This window comes from Mus musculus, chromosome 2 (assembly GCF_000001635.26).
Source record: "Mus musculus strain C57BL/6J chromosome 2, GRCm38.p6 C57BL/6J".
NCBI classification, from domain to species: domain Eukaryota; kingdom Metazoa; phylum Chordata; class Mammalia; order Rodentia; family Muridae; genus Mus; species Mus musculus.
The window spans coordinates 161,925,699-161,947,987 of record NC_000068.7 but is presented as its reverse complement, the minus strand read 5'-3'; the positions used below and the strand labels follow the sequence as shown (position 1 = coordinate 161,947,987).

Here is a 22,289-nt window from a genome sequence, read left to right as displayed (position 1 = left end):
GATCAATAGGATTAAAGAAATTAAAATGATACCCAAGCAGTTCGCAAAAACACTAGACCCTGAATGTAAAGTCACAAGATCAAGCCAGTCAAGTTTCAGTGTGGATGGGGACACAGCCCCCAGTTCCTACATCTATCAAAGAGCTATTGTCAGAGGATGGATGCTGAGGAATGGAAAGTCATTCTTTTTGGGGGATCTGGCTACTGCCAGCTAGGTTGTTCAAGTCCCAGTGGATAGCCACAAATCCATGTGCTCATTGATAGCACTAATGACAACAAGACAGAGAACAAGGTTTAGGGAGGTGTAAGTGAGGACACCTTGAAACCAGTGAACTGGACCAAACTGGATCAAACTTCCAAGGCATGCACTGAGCAGGAATCAGACAGAGAGGAGAGCATACTGGACGAAAACCAAGTGGATTTTACATGACAGTCAGCAGGGTGGAGGGCTTTGAGTTGATGCTGGCTTCTCTGTTGATGAGGGAACATTAAGGGAGAAAGCTCCTGGTAAACAGAAAACCCACCTTTGGCCTTCTGTTTACCTAGCCAGAGTCTCTATATTTAGGACTTTGTCACCAGAACTGCCTTTTGAGAGGCCACTTTGGACCTAAAGAGAGGCAGTTTAGGTTGGAAGCACCAGAAGTTGAAGGCAGGTAGTGATGGATGTATGTGACCAAATACATTTCATAAAATATGAAAATTTAAAACATAAATAAAAGCTATCATAAAAACAGCAGCCACATAGACCCTGTCTCAAAACAAAACAAAACACGATTATTAAAAAGTGAGTAAATGAACAATATCAAAAATCCCACTGAGCTCATGTGAGTGGTGAGTAGTCAGTTCTAATACATTATCGGAAGAGGTTTGACTTTTATTGTAATGCTATTTTTTTCTAGAAAATGAAACAAAGGCAATTTAGTTCCTTTTATGAAATTGCTGGAATCTTAATTCAAAAATTAGATAAAAATACAAGATAAGAAAGTGCAGGCACATTTTATGTGTGGATATACAGAGCATGTATCTGAAACCAAATATAGGCAATGGGCTCGACCCTGTTTACAAGAATATTAATCATACACATTGGAAGCTTATCTCAGTTCTCCGTGTATTTCAATAATAGCATAATTCATTTCCTTAATATAAATGATATAAATCATTTGGCTATTTATGTAAGACAAATGTTTAATAAAATATTGTCACCAGTCGATTGTTTTATTTTAGGAAAGAGAAGGAAAGTTTTTAATTTCCATACTTACGAAGCAGAACTTTACAGCAAACATGATATTTGGTATAGAACATTTAGGCAGTTAGGGGCAATCAGACCACTATGAGTTCAAGGCCGGACTACTCTACATAAAGAATACCAAGACAAAGAAGATTTCATAGTGAGATCCTGTGGTGATTTAAATGAGATTGTCCCTGTAGGCTCGCATATTTCCAGGCTTAGTCCCAGTAAATGAACTGCATAGAAGGATTAGGAGGTATGGCCTTTTAAGAGGAAGTATGTCACTGGGAGTGGGCGTTGAGATTTCTAAAGCCCATTATCAGTCCCAGTAATTTAATTTGGAGCTACTGCTCTGGCATCAAATCTATGTGCCACTGTGCTTCCTGTCATGATGGTAGTGGACTAGCCCTCGGAAACTGTAAGCTAGCCACCAATAAGCTCCTTTGTGAGTTGTCTTGGTCATGGTATCTCAGCAGTAACACACTAAAACAGACCCTGTCTCAAAAATGAACCAAATAAATAAATAAATGAATAGAAAAGTAAACTTATCGGCATATAGAGAAAGGTAAAGGTAACAATACTTAGAGCTCAGATTGACAAAAGATTTGAAAAATTGGACAGTGCCACTGATGACCACGGATGTTGCTGCATCCTCACACAACTGGGGGTTTGAGGGTATTCGACAGCACTTTGTCCAGTTCAGTTTAATCATCAGACAATACTTTTTTTCTCCTAGGACAATAAACACTGGAAAGAGACTTATGCAGATTCACATAGGGATATAGTGTAGATGGCCCCTGTACCATGGTTTATGGTAGTCATAACTAGAGGGCAGATCCTTCAGTGGAGAGTAGACCGACCCAGCAGGAGGAGGTAAGTCTTGAAATCCTATGCAGTGGTTGGAAGTGGTTGACTAAGGGCACACAGGGGCATAGATGTATGCCAAAGGGATAGTGCGGAACAGCAAATCGAGAAAGGAGCTTGGGTATCTTCCAGTTTGTGTGTTTAAAATGCATGCATACTAATCCATTGCATGCATTGCTTCCTAAAAATTCATTCAAATGAGAGAACATATGTGGAAATGCCATTTCTGTAGAGGAAAAGCAACGGAGGTGGAGATAGAGCTAAAGGTACAGAAATAGACAGAACGGTGTTTGGGGATTGTACGGGCTCTGTTGAAGTTATAAGTAGTTACTACACATACGTCTATTTTTATGGTCAGAAATTCAAAATAGTTCCTTGGGGCTATTCCTTTTGCTGACTTTAGGTGAGAATCAGTTTCCTTGCCTTTTTTTCAAGGAGGCTGCCTATGGTTTTCTTGGTGCTGCTTTCTGTCTTCAATGCCAGTAGCAAGGCAGTTCCTCTCTTCTCGACTCTTTTCTGATTTTTAAGGACCTTTTGAAGTAATGAGACCAACTACCTGTTCCGGGGTAACCTTCCACTTCAAATTGCTCTACCTAATCACATATTTTTTTCACCATGGAAGGTAGCAGGTTCCAGATGACACAAAAAGTACTATTTACTTCTGATCACAGGAGACTTGGCATCAAGGCAAAGGATATTAGTATCTGTGAGTGTATGTGGTCTGCACAGGCACTTGAGTGGTGGGGGCATTAGTGACTCACCTGGCCAGTTTGTCTGTTGGCTCAACTAGTTCAGTTTGGCATTCAGAAGGCAAGAATAACTTCCCAAGCTGTGTCTCTCTGTCCCAGAGAAGCATAACACCCTAGTCCACATAGGCACGAGATGCCACTGTCTTGCATCTCCTGATTGCAGCAGAAACTTCTGAACTTTCAGACACCTGATGCAAAACCAGACTGTCCTTCCAATCCTGGACTGTATGGTGTGCTTCCTAGCCCTGTAATTGCAGCATAGACATGTATTGATCTGGGTGGTCTGAGCGATCATTCAGCAAATGTTGACTCATACTGCTTTGTCATTACATCCTGTCTGGATAACAGCCGACTCCTGTTGGGTTTGCCCACGTGATGTGCCTTGCCTGCTACAGTCAGTATTCACAGGCATGAAGAAGCTTTAGAAACCTGTGCACAGGTTGACTTAATTCTGGCAAATCAATCAAAGAAAGAACAGGGCCTGGGGTATGCTATTCCTTCAGCCCAGGATCCAGCATGAATAGAGCAAAACTGAAAACAGTTCAAAGCCTCAAACCAAGCTGAGCCCAGTATGCACAATTCAAGGATATGTAAGAAACTTACAAAATGAATTCCTGCTCGTAAAGCAACAGCTTACTACAGATCATGACAGTGTGTCAATACCATACCAATATGCATATCTGATTTCATTCAAACATCACAGGAACCATGGGATATAGGTACAGGTGAATCTATGTAGGTTTGATGGGAAGGAGAGAGGAGGGGTAAGAATGGTCAGCATCTGAGAAAGGCCTTGTGCAAATAGAGGTCCAATAGATAGCAGGGAGAGCAGGGTCATAGAAGACTTTCAACTTGGCCTTGATTATCTAAGTCTCCACTCTCCCATAACCAACACAACTCTTATAGAAGAAAGCATTTAATGAGGGGCTTGCTAACAGTTTCAGAAGCTTAGTCCACTATTACTATGGCAGAAAGCATGGCAGCAGGCAGACAGGCATGCATGGCGCTGAGAGCTTTACTTCCTGATCTACAGGCAGTCAGGCCTAGAGAGACACTGGACCTGCTGTGAGCTTTTAAAACCTCAAAGCCACTTCTCCTCCAACAAGGCTGTACCTACTTCAGCAAAACCGTGCCTCTTAGTCCTTCCCAAAAAGTTCCACTAACTGCAAACCAAACATTTAAATATATGAGCCTATGGGGCCATTCTCATTTAAACCACCACTGTGGTCATCTTTGAAATTCTGATAGAAAAGGAGTTCTTGTTTGGTGGCTTACATAAAGGTCTATGATAAGGCCATGTCACTGTATCAGGCTCTATAAATGGAGCTTCAGCCAGGAAACACAGTATGTGCACTTTATCTCATCTCCACTGAAAGATAGACAAGCAGGCCAGGAAGTGATTTATAAAGGAACAAGAAGGCATTAGGAGGGCTAATGTGTCCAGCTAATGGAGCTACTATGGCTCTGACTTTCCCCACGTCCTCCCTGGCTTCTCTTTTGGGGTTTGGTGAAGTCACTGGCACAAATTGTTTCCTTCATCCAGTTCATTTTCACTGTCTTTGGCTAGGTAGGTCCCAAGTGAGACGGGACAGAAAATCGGGTCTCTTTAACTGACAGTAGTTTTTATTTGAAAATGTTCCTTCAGTTTAATGATACTCTTGTACATTTCACAGAATAAAGCTTTGGACATCATAAAAAAAAAAAAGCTTGGTAGGCATTTCTGGGGCTGCTGACACAGCAGGGCTCGTCAAGGTCCAGCAGTCCTGAGCAGTGTCTATAGATTAATGCAATTCCTCCTGAGATCAAGAGTGTGTCCTCGGGTGGAGGAGTTCTCAGTTGTGAGCTGTCAGAGCTTTGAAAAACCCTAGATCTGAATATAAAAGCCAGACTCTCTAACTGAAAGGAAAAGTAGCATTTGGAGAGGGACCATCAAAGTCCAATTAGGAGCCAGGGCGCCTACTTGTTGTCCATAGTCTAGACTTGATTTGATCTACAACAGGGCTTCTTCAATAGTGACACCAATAGCTAGACTGAAGACTCTTTCCCAATTCCACTGCTGGCATTATTCACAGCCAGGAGAATTGAAATGTTCGGAATGTTTAACAACTCACCTGGAAGCAGCATGAGTTGGCTTTTGACCATCAAGAGTGTTTGTCTCATTTCTCTCCAGCCTTCCTCCTCCTTTTCTTTCTTTCTTTTCTTTTCCTTTTTTCTTTTTTTTTAACAACAGACAAGGAGACTGTCCATGGATTATGGTGAATTGAAAGAAAACCTGGAAGATGTTAAGGCTTGGCTTCTCTTCGCCCACCCTCCTCAAATCTCCTTTTCTTTCTCTAGAATCTGAAACCATGTAATTTAGAAATTGCTTCTCTCTTTCCAACCCGATTTTCTCTGCCATAAAGTAATTTTTAAACATTCTAAAGCTTTTATTCTCAGACTTAAGCCTTGTACCTGTGTCCAATGAATGTTTCCCAGTATCTGAGCCCTTGAAGAGCTGAGGTGTTGAGAGACATGGCTGGCTGACCACCTTGTGCCAGCAATAGCACAGGTAGAAAGGAGAGGGGAGTTGGGGATCTGAAACAGAGCTGGTAAATGCAGTGAATTGTACTTCCAGATTTGTAGATATGGAGAACTCAGTCTCCAGGAGATACTGACATGGGAAATGAAGACCATGGAGCATTTAGCTGGTTCAGAGAGTATAAAGTTAGTCATGATGCTTGTTCCTAGCTAGTAATCTTAATTATCATGGTTCTCAGGGTATGTGATGAGGCCACCAAGAACCTCTAGGATCTCTGAAAGACTCCTGAAAACTAGAAGCTGTTTCTAAATGTAGAAAATGCAACATCAAACAGAAACCATGTAACCTGTGAACCTAAGGTAGTCTTTATTTTGGTCACTAGACTGTGTAGCCTGCATGCATTGTCCTAATACCTTATCTTTGCAAAGCCAGGCTCTGGGCCATGTCTCTGATGAAATGCAAATATTGGATAACAAATTAACTTGGAGCTGGCAACAGATCGGGCAGTGTCTGCTTTGAACCCATAGTTGAGAAGCTGTGTGATGCTGTACACAAAGATGCATGTGTTCATTAGAGAGTGGTGATGGTAACAAGTAAAAGAATTCATTTTCCTTTTGATATGTGTGCGAGTTAGTTTTATGTTAACTTGACAGGAGATAAAGTCATCTGAGAAGAGGGAACCACAATTAAGAAACTCCTTTTATTAGACAGGGCTGTAGGCAAGCCTGTAGGGTATTTTTTTTAATTAGTCATTAATGAGGGAGGACCAAGTCCCTTACAGGTGCTGCCATCCATGGGGTTGTGGTTCTAGGTACTATACCAAAGCAGGCTGAGACAGCCATGAGGAACAAACCAGTAAGCAGCACCCCTCCTTGGTCTCTGCATCAGCTTTGGCCCCCAATGTCCTGCCCATTTTGGGTTCCTGCCCTGACTTCCTTCAATGATGAACTATAAAGTGGAAATTTAAGCCAAATAAACCCCTTCCTCTCCAAGTTGCTTTGGTCATGGTATTTCATCACAACAATAGAAACCCTGACTAAGAAAACGTGTCTGTATCATTTTCTCAAATCTCTCTTAGGATGCCAGGGTGCAGGTACTTACTAGTTTACATGGACTGGCTAAAGAATGAAGCCACTGAGTTTTTCCTCAGCTTAGGAAGTACAAAATTAAATTACCAAAACATCATGGGCACCATGCACTGAGCAAGTTTGGGAAGTTGTGGATAATTGTATATGAAGAGTGGTCTTTAAAACAGAAACAGTAAAAAGAGGCAATTAGACAAATGACGCCACTGTGGGGAGCAGTGATTGCAAAAGCCAGCAAGAAAGAGAAGGGGCTAAAATTGTGAAATCCTAACAGATGGAAACAAAGAGTATTTTTCTGGCCAGTGCTGCCATAAAGCTTGCTCCTTTTCCCATTTTTAATTGAAAAATATTTTTTTGTGTGTGAAGCTGGCTCTTTAACTATTGGGGAAACTGCAAACTAGACAAAATATTCTAACAAAAGCTCCTCCAGATAACAAACTGGTGGGGGCATGCACTCAGGGGAATTACAAGGAAGCATCTTCCGTCTCAGGCCCTGGCCTCCCTCTCATGCCACCTGTTGGCAAAAGTAGCCTTGAACTCTATGGTTAGGCAGATACGATTTTTGCAGCCTCACTCCTGGCAGTGTAAAGTGGGGTATCAAAAGGTTGTTTGGAGTCTGGCATGGTAGCACACACTTGGAATCTCAGAAGTCTTGACTTCAAGGTATCCTCAACTACATAGCAAGTTCATGGCCAGCCTGGAATATCTGAGACACTGTCTCAATAAAACACATAAACACATAAAACCGAAACAAGATAGTACTTAGAAATAAAACACGATGCTTTAGTAGCTGCTTCAGAGCCCACAGGCTACAGTCCTCAGCCACCTCTTGAGACTGGTTGTATCTGACTCTGGGTTCCCCATCCTGGACCTTATGGGATAGAAATGGACCAGTCATGATTAAATCCTCGCATACATCCCAATCAAATTCAGTCGTAGCATGGGGTCATGGATTGGGACCAGAGTTCCTGACCATTAAACCAAGGTCCGAGTTGAATAGAGGCTGAGATAGAAGTTGACCAATAGAGGTGAGTAGATTGACAACTCTTTGTCAACACGCCATCTGTATATAGCCACCCTCTGTAACTAGTACACCTTGCTTGGTGTTATATACAGCAGGCCACTCAGTAGGTTTCTTAAAAGCCATCACTATTTTGTTATAACAGAATGCATGATAGTTCCTTTAGCATGTAATTTGGTCAGGTCCTATGTTTGGTTGCCACCATGGTTATCTGTGTGTGCCTTGCCAAGTTTTAATCTGAAAGATGGCAGAGAACCTGTTTTAAAGGCTGTGTCCCCAACACCCTACCTGACACCCTGTTGTGGCATACATATTTTAATCTGAATCCCGGAGAGAAGTAAAACTTTTAAGCAAATGTAGAGAAAAGAGTAAAGAGAACCTGAAATCAAAGAAATAAAATGATGGGCCTTTGTGCAGCACAGAGCCCCTGTTTGGTTGTCTCTATAGTGCTCATTATCAAGTGCTGTGCTACCCATTTGTCTGATTCAGTATTTAATCCTCTTGCCTTTGATGGGCCACTGTCTCCGTAAGAACAGAGAGGGTATTTGGTGCTGGACATAAGGTCAGAGCTTAAAAATATTTACTTAAACAATGCATCCTCACAGTGGTTTTTCTTGGAGCAAAGACGACTGTCACTTCACTGTTATAACTATCTTGACTGTCACTATCATTCCTTGTCAGGGATGGTAGGAGGAGCCAAGGCATGCCCACTTGGTAGCACACCACTGCACAGGGGCCATCTGTTTGGTAGGAGGTATAAATGACTACTCCACTTCCCTGCCCTTACCTCAGCATCTCAATGGTCACTGTCCCACTTGTTGTCCTTCCTTGGACATTAAACACAGTATTTCATGTACTTAGGCTTTAATTTTTTTTTTTACCTCCAACTTCTCTCAGTCCCACCTCCAACATACCTTCCCATTTACCTGTTAGTGTGCCGCTATCCTATGCAGAAGGGACCTTCCCACAGAACAGTGCTCTTGGAATTCAGACTCCAGGTTAAACTGTTGCTCATTTACTCCCAAATCTGTAAGCATGTGTCCACTGGAACATGATAAGTGTTTTATAGATAAGAGAAGCTTAATCCAGAACTGAGAGCCAACCAGTCAAGACCAAGAACATTACACTCAGTATGACACAAGTGTTTATTTTAGGTCAAGGAGTCTAAGCCTTAAAGAAAACCCTCAACACCGCAGAGGCTTCTGACATGTATTTTGATAATTAACTACCATTTTGCCATAATCAATATCTGAAATTCATTGCACTCTGGAGCCTATTGACTAACATAATAATTATTATAAATTGTGAGACTGAAGTTACTCGAAATATGTAGGCCTTTCAAGTGTTTTTTTTTTTATGTTATTAGTATTAGAGATAGAACCTAGAACTTTATGCAGCTTAAGCAAGCACTTTAACTGTGTCACACTTTCAGCTCCCAAATATCTTTTAAAACATTAATCAGACTTGGTGAAAAACAAGATCTCTGCCTTGCAAACTTAAGCCGAGGCCCCTGCTATGACCCCTGAACAGCCTTGGGACTGAGTAACTTGCAGGGCCACTTGTATTGACCCTTATATAGAACAGTTGAATGAAAGTCCACAGCCTTGACTGCCTGAGCTAGACAAGGTGTTATGGAAGCATGGGTCTACCCATTATACATGGGTTGTCTGGCCAGCTGCCATTATAAACACATGTATGCACAGACACAGCATAGACCACCAGACCTTCAGAGTCTGAAATATTTGCTATCTGGTCTCTTACATACAAGGAAAATGTTTTCCCACTTATGATCCTATCCCATCTGCCTCAAATGATCCTTTCATACAAAATGGTAAGCAAATTGCACTAAAGGACAGATTTCTGGGCCTTCACTGAGCCATATGGAACAGACTGACCTATTTTGTGCTTGCTAGCTAATACATGTTCATATAATAAATGTTCATCTGTGAAAGAGAATTGGGATCAAGACTTGCTCTCATTATAACCTAATAATGCACTTATGGGGGAATCATTAACCCGAACTCACCTCACAGTTCCTTGGTGGCTTTGGTTTCTATGAAAAAGAATGTCAGGGTTGTGCGGACTCGTGTTCAAATTGGCTCAGGTGAGTTCCCTAAGTGAAGCTATTCATTTCTGCTCTATGTTCCCAGGCGGCGAGTACAACCCCTGTAGAAGATACAGTGGGCTTTGCTACTCTGTCCTTCATGGTTATCATGGCTGTACCCTGCTAGTATAAACTTCATTAAGACAACAAACTGTCTCATTCACCTTTATCCCTACAGCCTATCTGCTCCCTCTCAGAGATCTAAGTTATGTTCACAGAAGTTAAAACCTATCTAAAGTAATATCTGAAGAGGCATCCTTGGAAAATTGATAATGGCAAATTATTGTTGGTTAAAGCACAAGCCCAGAAGTCACCTAAAGTAGATATAAGGTTAAGAGCTGGATCGTGGTAATAATATAGATATTCTTTCAGTTTTACTTACTGTGTGCCCATCTCTCCTCCTCCTCCTCTGGGCTTGGGAGTTGCAACTGTGTCAAACATACAGTGAATACGCTGAATTCTTGTTTCATTCATAGCCCTTCAAAACAGGATTTCTGTTGCTAGTAAGAGACAGCATGACCACAGAAACTCTTGTAAAGAAGCCTTATTTGGGGCTAGCTTATAGTTCAGAGGCTTAGGCCATTACTGTCATGGTAGGAAGCATGGTGCCATGCAAACAGACATGGTTTTGAAGAAGAAGCTGAGAGTTCTATCTCTGGATCCACAGACAGCAGGAAGAAAATAAGACACTAGATCTTGCTTGAGATTCTGAGAGCTCAAAGCCCACCCCTACTTCCTCCAACAAGGCCACGCCTCCTAATAGTTGTACTCTCTATGGGCCAAGCATTCACACACATGAGTTTATGGGGACCATTTCTATTTAAACCATCACAACATCTATCATCCAAGTAGAAGAGTAAGGTGCCGACATAGATAGAAGGGAATTGCTTCCGGATCAGGTGTTTACTGAGATAATGCCATGCCATGGTGCCTTCATGATCAATATATACTGTTTAATTGAAGAGTCTGATGAATTTGCAAATGAATTATCTCCCACAGGACATTGCCACAAGAGGGTAGCAAACACTCTACCTCCTCAGCTAATGTGATCCACTTCTGATGGTTACAGTTGTTGCAGCGGCTGTCATCATAGGATGTCTGTGTGGTCATGGTTGACAAATTCCTAGCCACCAAACATCTGCCACAATAAAAGTTAGTAAAGGAGTGGATGGTGCTGGAAAGAAGATGGATTTTAATTTTGGTCCTTCTACCTCCCCCCCCTGCTTCTCTACGTATCATTTCCATGCAGAAATTGCAAATTAATGGTCACATTGAAGTATCTGTCAACGTATTACTGCTCTTGCAGAGCCAAATTATGTTGGCAATAATGTTTGCAGCTGCCTAGAACTCTGTTGCAATTTAATTTGAAGAGAACTCAAATTGCATCTCCAAATGGATACAAAATTAATTTTACATACAAGCTATCCACCTCCACATTTTCAGCCCCATGCCCCAAATTATCTCAATTTAGGTTCAACTTTGAACAGTACATGTGCACCAGCCAACTCCACATGCAATGATGAATATGTGGTCAATTCATGAATTGAAAATCAGATTTCTGCTCCTTTTTTTAATAACATGTTCTGCTTCAACTAAGGTCATTGGGAGATTCTACAGCTATTGCCTTTGACAAAAGAAATAGAGGCTGAGTCCATACCAAGAACAGGAAACAAAACAAAACAAAACAACACCAAAAAAAAAAAAAACAAAACAGGAAGCAATTCTCTCTCAACCACATGATTACCCTTAAAATTGGAACACAAAGAGACCTCTGGTATACCCTGTTGATTACTGCTTATCTCCTTATTATATTAGGGCTTGGTTATGATCTTGAAAACAGACTTCTTAGGCTTTTCAGATTGAATCTGTCTATCTGTCTAACCTATCTATTATCTCTATGTTCAAGTTATCATGTGACCAAACATTGAGAAAATCTTCCTGCAATTCAACTAGAAGTTGACAAAAGTATCCAGGTGTGTTCAACAAAGAATTCACAACAATCACAGTAGGCTATGGAAGTCCTTAGGAAAAGTTTCCAGAAAGTGATGGTTTTAGAGCTGGACTTTGAATATATTGCTTAGGGATGTCTTATGCTGCCTCTATGGGTAGCATCCCAAACACAGATAATAGCACAGACAAAAGTAGGGGATGTCAAAGGACTGTGCGGGTGGCAAATTTCACTCTATGAGTATGGGTTTTGACGTGTGAATAGTAGAAATACAGGCAGAGGGATTTGGGATAGGAAGGTCTCAGTAGAGGAAAGAAAGGCTAAGCTACCTTTTTGGAGTGGCAATAGTTTCTTTAAATGTAAAGGACACACAATTCATATGCAAGCGTGCACACACACATGCACATGCATGCACACATACACATGTAAGTGTCACGGTAGGGTCCCTGGGGCCAACTTCTGGTACATTGCGGGTTAGCCACTTTAGTTCTCCATGAGAGAATACCTACTTCTAAAACAAGCCATTCTGTGTGTTATAGCTTGTTACTCACTCATGGTCAAGTTGTAGGAACTGCACAGGAGTGGCCTGGTTGGATACCTCACAACGTTCTTTTTTGTTTGTTTGTTTTGTTTTTTGTTTTTGTTTTTTGTTTTTTGTTTTTTTTTTTTTTTGCTTGCACATGCACTGTACCATGTGGTACACTCTGCACTGTTTATGTTGCTATGCCACAGACTGGTTATGAAGCATATTGGTTCACACCAAAGACTATTGTATGTTACAAATTATAATTATTTAACTGTACATGGCTCTTATATAAACATAATGACTTAATTACAGAAAACAAAGACAGTACTTTTCTCCCATCATTCCTCAGCACATAAATGATAAGTTAGTTCATATTTTGATTGTATCGTGTTGGGACTTCCAAAACCTAGGATACCCAAGATATAAGATACAATTTGCTAAACACATGAAACTCAAGAAAAATGAAGACTGAAGTGTGGACACTATGCCCCTCCTTAGAAGTGGGAACAAAACACCCATGGAAGGAGTTACAGAGACAAAGTTTGGAGCTGAGACGAAAGGATGGACCATGTAGAGACTGCCATATCCAGGGATCCACCCCATAATCAGCTTCCAAACGCTGACACCATTGCATACACTAGCAAGATTTTATCGAAAGGACCCAGATGTAGCTGTCTCTTGTGAGACTATGCCGGGGCCTAGCAAACACAGAAGTGGATGCTCACAGTCAGCTAATGGATGGATCACAGGGCTCCCAATGGAGGAGCTAGAGAAAGTACCCAAGGAGCTAAAGGGATCTGCAACCCTATAGGTGGAACAACATTATGAACTAACCAGTACCCCGGAGCTCTTGACTCTAGCTGCATATGTATCAAAAGATGGCCTAGTCGGCCATCACTGGAAAGAGAGGCCCATTGGACTTGCCAACTTTATATGCCCCAGTACAGGGGAACACCAGGGCCAAAAAGGGGGAGTGGGTGGGTAGGGGAGTGGGGGTAGGTGGGTATGGGGGACTTTTGGTATAGCATTGGAAATGTAAATGAGCTAAACACCTAATAAAATATGGAAAAAAAAAAGAAGGCTATGCAGCCAATGATGGTTGTGTTTGCCACAGTCAGTCAGGTACACAGCAGATCCAGCAATGAGACCTCACAACGTTCTATTTGTTAGCTTTCTTACTTCTCCTCCTAGTTTCCTTTCTCTTGCTATCATAAAACACTGACCAAAAGCAACTTAGAGAGGAAAGTGTTTTCTTGGCTTAAAGTTTCAGGTCACAAGTCAACATTGAGAGAAGTCAGATCATAAATTCAAGGTAGGAACATGGAGACAGAAACCATGGAGGGTCTCTGTTTGTTGGCCTTTAGGCTCTTTTTGTTTTCTATTTTTTATTTTTAATTATTCACTTTACATCCCACTCACTTCCCCCCCTCCTGGTCACTCCCTCCCATAACCACCCTTCATCCCTCATCCGCTTCTCCTCTGAGAGGGTGCCCCTCCCTGTGTATCCCTCCATCCTGGCACATCAAGTCTCTGCAGGGCTAGGTGCATCCTCTCCCACCTAGGCCAGAAATGGCAGCCCAGCTAGAAGAACATATCCCACAGACAGGCAACAGCTTTTGGGACAGTCCCTGCTCCAGTGGTTTGGGACCCACATGAAGATCCAGTTGCACATCTGCTACATGTATGTGGGGAAGTCTAGGTCAAGCCTGCATATGATCTTTGGTTGGTGGTTCAGTCTCTGAGAGCCCCAAGAGTCCAGGTTAGTTGACTATGTTGGTCTTCCTGTAGAGTTTCTATCCCTGTCTGGGCCTGTAATCCTTCCTCCTACTCTTCCATCAGAGTTCCCAATCCACTGTTTGACTGTAGGTATCTGTATCTATCTGAATCAGCTGCTAGGTGGAGCCTCTCAGAAGACAGCATGTTCCTGTCTGCAAGCATAACAGAGTATCATTAGTAGTGTCATTAATTGGTGCTTGACCATGGTATAGGTCTCAAGTTGGGCCCCTTATTTGTTGGCCATTCCCTCAGTCTCTGCTCCATCTGCTGTCTTTGCATTTCTTGTAGACAGGATACATTTTGAGTCAAAAGTTTTGTGGTGGGTTGGTGAAACTGTTGCTCCACTTGGGTTTCTGCCTGGCTACAGGAGGTGGCCCCTTCTGGTTCTAGATCCCTTACACTCTTATGCACAGATCTACCTGACTAAGCACAATGCTACCCACTGTGGTCTATACCCTCCTACATCCATCAAGACAGTTCCTTATAGACATAGAAACTCCAACATGATCTTGGCAATATCTCATTTGAGGGTCCCTCAGATGATTCAGGGCTGTGCCAACTTAACAGCTGAATAAAACCAGATTTTCTCAATCCAACTCTGTAATACCTTTGTGTTGACTTTCTCCAGGGGTTCACCATAACAGACTGAAGCCCTGGGAATGCAATCCTGTTCTAAACAAGCTTCTTAGGTTATATTCTCATTCTTCCCCCCCCCCTCTCTCTCCCCTCTCCCCTCTCCCCTCCTCCTCTCTCCTCCTCCTCCTTCCTCCTCCTCCTCCTTCTTCTTCCTCTTCCTCCTCCTCCTTCTTCTTCCTCTTCCTCCTCCTTCTTCCTCCTCCTCCTTCCTCCTCCTCCTCCTCCTCCTCCTCCTCCTCCTCCTCCTCCTCCTCCTCCTCCTCCTTCTTCTTCTTCTTCTTCTTCTTCTTCTTCTTCTTCTTTCTCTCTCTCTCTCTCTCTCTCTCTCTCTCTCTCTCTCTCTCTCTCTCTCTCTCTCTCTCTCTCTCTCTCTCCCTCTCTCTCTTCTGTACCTAGAACATGTGAAATCCTAATAAAACATGATATATGAGGATACACAGAGACCTGTGACCTTTTTCCATTCTCCTTTGACCCAATTCTATTCCTTTCCTAAAGGACCTGCACAAATATGTATGGAGACCTCAGATCTCAAATTTTAAATCTCTCTGCTCTGTTGCTCTGGGTTTTTTTTTTTCCTTTCTGTGCCATTTTTTGCCCCAGCAGTGCTCATGAGAAGGGACAAAGAAAAGTAAGGTCTCACAGGCCCTGTAATGAGTTTGTAGCTATAGGGACCTGAAATTCTGGGGTACCTGTGACCTGAAGCATGGTCAGAAGGGAGATAAGGGGACAGGTGGGTACAGTGCACTGGCTGCTGAGCCTGTGTCCTGGGAAAAAGTCAGTCTGACAAGAGCCAATATGAGTCTCAGGATAGGGCCCATTGCTACACTGAAAAGGTGTTAGGATGAGAGATACTTTGATATTCCACGAGAGGATAACTTTCAGCTGCTCAGACAAACCAGCAGCTCTGTACTGTCTGCTGTCTTCTTGGCCTGTAGGACGTTACTGAAGAAGGTCAGATGGACAGGGCTTTATCTAGAGGCAGAGACCAGAGGCTACAGGCTTGGATGTATTTACACGGGGGATATAAATTCAACAAACCAATCTCTACTGCACACACAAGACTTTCTCAGCAATTTTTCTCCTTGTTTGCACCAGGCCGAATGTAAACCCAGGACTTTGCCCACAGAAGGCAATTACTGAAGCAGAATCTCAGTTTGGTTGGTGAGGCTTATTGGGGGTAGGGGTGGGGTCATCCCATTGAAAGCATGACTGTTCCCCTGACACATTCCGGAAACTACCGTCTCATAGGTAGGATGACAGGACATCTCTGTGGTTGGAAACAAAACAAAGGGGAAATATGTGCCTCTGAGATCCTGCTGATGCGCCGGCATGAACGGAGGAGGGAGGGCAGAAAGAAGTGACCAGAGATCAGTTTCCTAGAACAAATCACCATCTGGTCATCTTTTAGGAAGTCTGCTTGACAGATCTGAGAGATGCTAGACAAACAGAAAACAGTCCCTGGCAATCTGGGAGACAAATGTATAAACAAGCAATTCCTGGGCAGTGTGACAAAATAAGTATGATGGGCAGTGGTGCATGGAGCTATGGCTACACTCCTTTCATGGAGCCTTAGTGACATATACCATAGAGCTGTTCCCAAAGGCAGATGCTAAGGGCACTACCTAGCTCAGAGATCGAGCCAAATAGTCACAATGACTGCTTTCCAGAATGTGAGCTACCACAGTCACAAGGCACTTTCAGTCATACGGATCTTACCCAGACTGCCACTACAATCCCAACTTATTGCATTTGAACTGAGATTTCCTGAGCCTCTTAATTTCTATAGCCCCAGGGAACCTCCAAGAACCATCTCCCAAGGTCTGTGTAGTATATGAATATGTTCTGAGTCCTACTTTTCCTGATCTCTATGATCCTGTGAGAGTTTTATTTGACAAAAGTGTGAATGCATGCATGCATGCATGTCTCAGCTTTGTTTGGAGTTCTGTCATAGTATACTTAGTTTTGTGATCTCTGAAGACCATGTTGAAGGTCAAGGAGTCACGTGGGGAAATATTTGTGGACAGCCCCATCATTTTACTATTTAACGACTTCCTTGCCTTTCCCACTTTATTCATCCCCATCTCAGACCTTGGTATTTATCCTCCTGTGGACATTTAGTAGGGATACAAGTCCTGTGAGTGCAGCTCCCATTCTTAAAACACTCCTGTATATATGGCTAGCAATGGCTGAACTTAGCAAGTTCCAAACAATACCCAGAAAAAAAAAAGGCATGAAGTTTGGAAGGGGTTATGTGTTTGTGGGACTTGAGGCATGTTGGAGGGTAAATGGGACTAGATATGATATTTTATTACATACATGTACTGAATTCTAAAGAATAAAGACACAAAAACTGCTTAAAGGCTTCTTAGGGCATTTCTCCAAGAAAGGCAGTTCTGTATAAGAGGAATCCCCACTGTTAGGGAAAGGCAATTTTCTCTCTTTACAGTTCATTTTATGCTCATTAACAGCCCTCTGAGATTAGTGCAGTAATTTCCACTTTATAGATGAGGAGATGGAGGCACAGAGATGAAGTGCCCTTGGCCAAGGTCACTTAGCTACTGAGTGCCTGAGTCTGGCTGCAAGCCATGTTCTAACTCAATCATGCATGCTTTGGAGAACCAGGGGCTTTGCAAGTGCCCCAATATTCCTACATGTAGGGAAGCTCTTTGCTGGAGGACAGGCTTTCAGCTACTCTTGTGCCTGAGAAAAGAGGGAAGGCCTTGGGCTAAGTCTTCTTCTGAGAGAGACATGAAGGTGTTTTACATGTATTCCTGCACAATTTAGTTGCAAGAAACAGGGTGTGGATGGAAGATTTGCCAACGTTCCGTTTAGCATTAAGTCTCATCATTGTCCCTTTAGAGGCAGATGCCAGGCTCCCAAGAGCAAAGCAATCCCTGTGTTGTAATTTTTGTTTTCCCATAAGATTCTTCTAAGTCTTTTGCAAATTCCTGGTGGCTGTGGTCTGTCTAATGTTTATGCTCCTATTCTGACCTCAGCTTCCAATGGTGTCATAGTAGAGAAAAACAGACATGGGACTTCCTCAGATTGTGAATCTCAAGCCTGCTTCTCCCTGTGTGGCCTGAGGACAACCATTTTACCCCATGGAACTTTGGTTTTCTCTAGAGAGGGGTCTTTAGATGCCTTCTCAGGAGTTTTGCCATTTACCAAGCCCAGCAGGCATCCTTTGAATGGCTGTGTTCCAGACCTCTTTTTACCTCCCTTTCAAGCTAGACATGGATGGAGTCAGAACTATACAAATTCCAAGCCTCATTTGGTCACTTGCTAGACTTGTTACTTTATACAAGTTCCTGGACCTCTGTAACCCTCGAGTTATCCATTTGTCAAATGAGGCAGTCCCTCCCTCCCAATGTCACGCTACAAGAAATAAAACAAGTATTTCCTGGATACTGTTCCATTGGTGATATTATATTTGTGCTTTTAGGCCATACTTGACATCTCAAAAATTGTATTCAACATGGAATGTTGTAGTATTTAAGATGCTTAATAGAAATGCATCTTCAGCCTTAACTGAGTATTAAACATCTGGGTACTTACTTCCTAATGAGAGGAGGAGAGGGGCCCATGAGATGACTATCTCCCCAGTAGAGTATTGGTTTTGAAGAAGTATCCAGGAGGAGTGTTAGAAAGGTTCTACTTGGGTATATATACCAACAGAGTTCTCTACAGATAGAAAAATCCCTGCTGGACAAAGGCTACAGGGGATGCTAACATTTGGTAGATAGAAAGTTCTCTCCATCACTATGCCTATACACCTATATTTACTGCAGCCTGGGTCACCCAGAGACATCCAGCTAAGTAAAAGTAGTCATGCCTGGTCACAGTCTCTAACTCTGAGTTGCACACATGTTTATCTTTCATTGTACATAGGTTCAGCATAGCAGGCAACTTGTCCAATATCACTTTTACAAAGTCACTCTTGCTTTTGAGACTCGACTTTCTTTTGCACAAAGGACCCTGCACCATGAATAATGGAGCTTTAAGAATGAGTGTCAGTTCCTCAGTTGAAAAGAGGCCAGAGCTACCGATGTGCATGGTTTGGGGATGGATCATCCTCCTCTCTGAAATGCTTATGAAGTGTGTGTGTGTGTGTGTGTGTGTGTGTGTGTGTGTGTGTGTGTGTGTGTGTGTGTGTGTGTGTTCCTTGGCAAAGCTCTGTTATAAAGCTACATTTCCCACATCGAGGTCAATTAGGAAACTCAGCTGGCATCAAAAGCCCTCACCCATAGCCATCCTTGTTGGTGCGTTCCTTGGTCCAGGGGCAACTGTACTCTAACAGCTCTGGGAATTCAAAGCCTGGAAAGGCGACAGTATTCTAGTCCGTCATAGTGTATGGTGATTCTATCTAGAACTGCCATTTATAAGACATTTGGGTTGTGTATAGCATCTGAAGGATGATTATACTTATTACTCTTCCTATTGCTATAAAACAAATAAACCCTTAGCTATTACATATAATGTGCTTATTAAGTTCCAGGTGCAACTCTAATGGCTCAGGATAATTCATCCGGCTTTACCCTTTCCTGCAGTTGGGTTAGCTGCTGTTATCACTTAATTTACAAATGAAGTAAAAAGTAGACTCAAAGCCATGGCATAGCTTGATGACATCCTGTAAGTAGCATGGGGTTAAATGTCAGTCAGGTCTCTAGCATCACTATCTTGTTCGTTTTAATCGGTTTTGTACAAAAGTCATCTCTTTACCTCCCGCAAGGTATAAACATCGATGCACAGATTATGAAGGAAGGCATGGCTGTTGCTACATATGGGGGACTGGGACAAAGATTGGAAAGTAAAGGAGGTTGGGGACAGTGTTGCGGTACTGAGGAGTGGAAGATGGTGTTCATGGAGGATGAGGAGGGGACGGGACAAAGAGTGAACTACTGCAGGATGCTAGCAGATGATATGATGTCCTATCATAAGTGAAAGTGCGGAGCTGAATCCAAAGGCCGAGTTCATGGGGTATTGTGATCATACAGATGGACTGGAGGCTGGATGTCTGTTTAGGATGTAACCACAGTTCCAGGTTGTGCTGCTGGACAAAGGAGGGGAAATTCAACTCAATTCCATGGAGAAAGGATACAGCTGAGTTAAGCATAGAAGGCAGGACAGAACTCCAGCAGCCCATCTTAGAAGCGTGTGCAGCTGGTAGCTCCCAAGATAGTCCTCATTGGAACTCTCATGAAGCCCTAAGAAACCAGAAATTTTATCTGTCTGTCTGTCTTTCTGTCTACGTATGTATGTATGTATGTATGTATGTATGTATGTATGTATGTATCTATCTATCTATCTATCTATCTATCTATCTATCTATCTATCTATCTATTTTCAAGACAGGCTTCTTTGTGTGGCTCTGACTGTTCTGGAACTATTTCTGTAGGCCAGGCTGGCTTCGAACTCACAGAGATACATCTACCTCTGCTTCCCAAGTTCTGGGATTAAAGGTGCACCACCACCATTCAGCTAAGAATTTTATATTTTTATGACTGACATATTTGATCATGAAGGAAATAGGACAAATTTTCACCCTATGTATTTTGTTTTGCCTTAGACCTGTGTGCTTCAATAGGAAAAAACTGATTTAAAGAAAACCTTCCTGTTAATTATGCTGCAGGTGGTGAGAGCCCTGGGAGAGCCCTGGGAGAGCGCAGGGAGGTTGAGTTGTGTGTGGAAGAGCAACAGTATCCATCTGCTTCCTGCAGTCTCCTCAAAACTCTTTTATCGTGTGTGTATTTTACAGATCCCGTGCATGGCCCGCAGAATGTGGAGATTGTGGACATTCGGGCTCGGCAGCTGACCCTGCAGTGGGAACCCTTTGGCTATGCAGTGACCCGCTGCCACAGCTACAACCTCACAGTGCAGTACCAGTACGTGTTCAACCAGCAGCAGTATGAAGCTGAAGAGGTGATCCAGACATCTTCCCACTATACCCTTCGGGGTCTACGGCCCTTCATGACCATCAGACTGCGGCTGCTACTGTCCAACCCTGAGGGCCGGATGGAGAGTGAGGAGTTGGTGGTACAGACAGAAGAGGATGGTGAGTGAGGGAGGCCAGTTTATGGGAATGGAGAAGGTTAAGTATGCCTGTGGGTCATGCCGGTAAGTGAGGACTTTGGTTTTTGCCCATCTGCTTGTGTGTGTGTGTGTACATACATCACTTGTTTATGCCCATGTGTGTGCATTCACATGGAGACCAGACATCAGTGTTCTAAGTCTCTTCTCCATTTTTTTCCAACTGACTTTTGGGGACATGGTCTCTCTTTAGGATTTGGGACTCAAGTTATCCATCTTCAAAGACCTTCTTACCATGGCATTCACTGCACTAGGGATGCAGGAATGCTCTGCCATACCTGGTTTCTATTTGATGCCAGGGATCTGAACACAGGTCCCCAGTCTTACAGTGGAAGCACTTTACTGATCAATTCAACTCCTTATCTCCTGTACTTTGTCTTTGGTCTCTCCACTATTCTCAAGGTCTCCACAAAGGGACCCTGCAGACTGTGCATACTATAGCTCCAGAGTAAGGTTATATTTCCATGAAGAGTGACAGCTCAGTCATAAATATGTGCTCATGGTGACCCCATTTCTCCCCCATTCTCTCCTTGTGTTCTATCACTCATTCTACCTAAGTCTTAACTCTTCAGATGCCTCTTGAAAAGGGTCTTATTGTTTAAACATGTCGAGATTGAAAATCAGACAACTTAATTCTGCACAAATTAAAAGAAGAAAACACAGAATAGCTTAAGGCTTAGTGTACACACTGAATGAGCTCAAAGCAGATTATCCACCTGGATGTCCCACAGGCATCTCAAATACCATGTATTGTAAAATGAATGAATGTCCTCATCTATGCTAACTTATTTTCCTGTGTGCCTCTTTTCAATGAGTTACACCTGGGAGCTCAAGAGAAAGAGTAGAAAATCAACCTAGGGATTTCTCCCAAACCACCCCATCTCCCCGCAACACTTCTACTTCCGCCATCCCACCCCACCTCCCCCTGCATCATCCCACATTCCCCCATACCACTTTACCTCCCCCTATTTCCACCATCTATCCCCACTCCACCCCACCTCCCCCCTACTCTACCCCACCTCCAATCCTACAAGGATCTACAGTGTCTGCTTCTTGCACTGCATCTTTGGACTTGGCTCCTACCTTGAAGATGCTGGGATGCAGAGACTTTAGTGATAACACACATAACTACCTCTTGCCAATACTATTCCTTCTTTAGTCTGAGGTCTCCCTTCATGTGTGCAGGACAGACTCTTCTGTTGCTATTCCAAGACTTCTCTTAAATTTTGCTTCCTCTGTAAGTTTTCTTTGCCTCAAACTTCTTGGCTGCTTCTTTCCAGGGTTCTAGTACAATCTGCATGCAGCTCCACACAGTAGCTATCTTGTATGGGATAGAATTTGTGGTGTCTAAGACATACCTAAAAAACCCTTGTCTCTGTGTATTTTAGCCTTCTCCTTGGCCTGGCTGTTTATGGCTCTACAATCTGACTCAATGTAGATTTGTGTACAAGTAATTAAGGAGAGTTTGAGTAGGGGATGGCAAAGAGGCCAACAAAGTGGCGAAAGCCATGTTACAAGTTCTGGGCAGTTGCATGGAGAGTTCTCTAGGGTGAGTTATGTGTCAGATGTTTCAAGCCATGGGAGGAAGTGTATCTTCACTTATGTTTCAAGCCATGGGAGGAAGTGTATCTTCACTTATGTTTCAAGCCATGGGAGGAAGTGTATCTTCACTTATGTTTCAAGCCATGGGAGGAAGTGTATCTTCACTTATGTTTCAAGCCATGGGAGGAAGTGTATCTTCACTTATG

The 22,289-nt window shown here is 42.8% G+C and overlaps 1 protein-coding gene across 17 annotated transcripts in view; it reads left to right on the top strand.

Annotated features, from left to right (window-relative positions):
- Ptprt (protein tyrosine phosphatase, receptor type, T) overlaps positions 1 to 22,289 on the top strand; it is a 1,139,160-nt gene that overhangs the window by 713,160 nt on the left and 403,711 nt on the right. For all 17 annotated transcript variants that reach the window (NM_021464.5, NM_001291149.1, NM_001291151.1 and 14 more), the window contains exon 8: positions 20,210 to 20,506. In NM_021464.5, coding sequence (NP_067439.1) covers positions 20,210 to 20,506 — 297 coding nt within the window. The remainder of the gene's footprint in view (positions 1 to 20,209; positions 20,507 to 22,289) is intronic.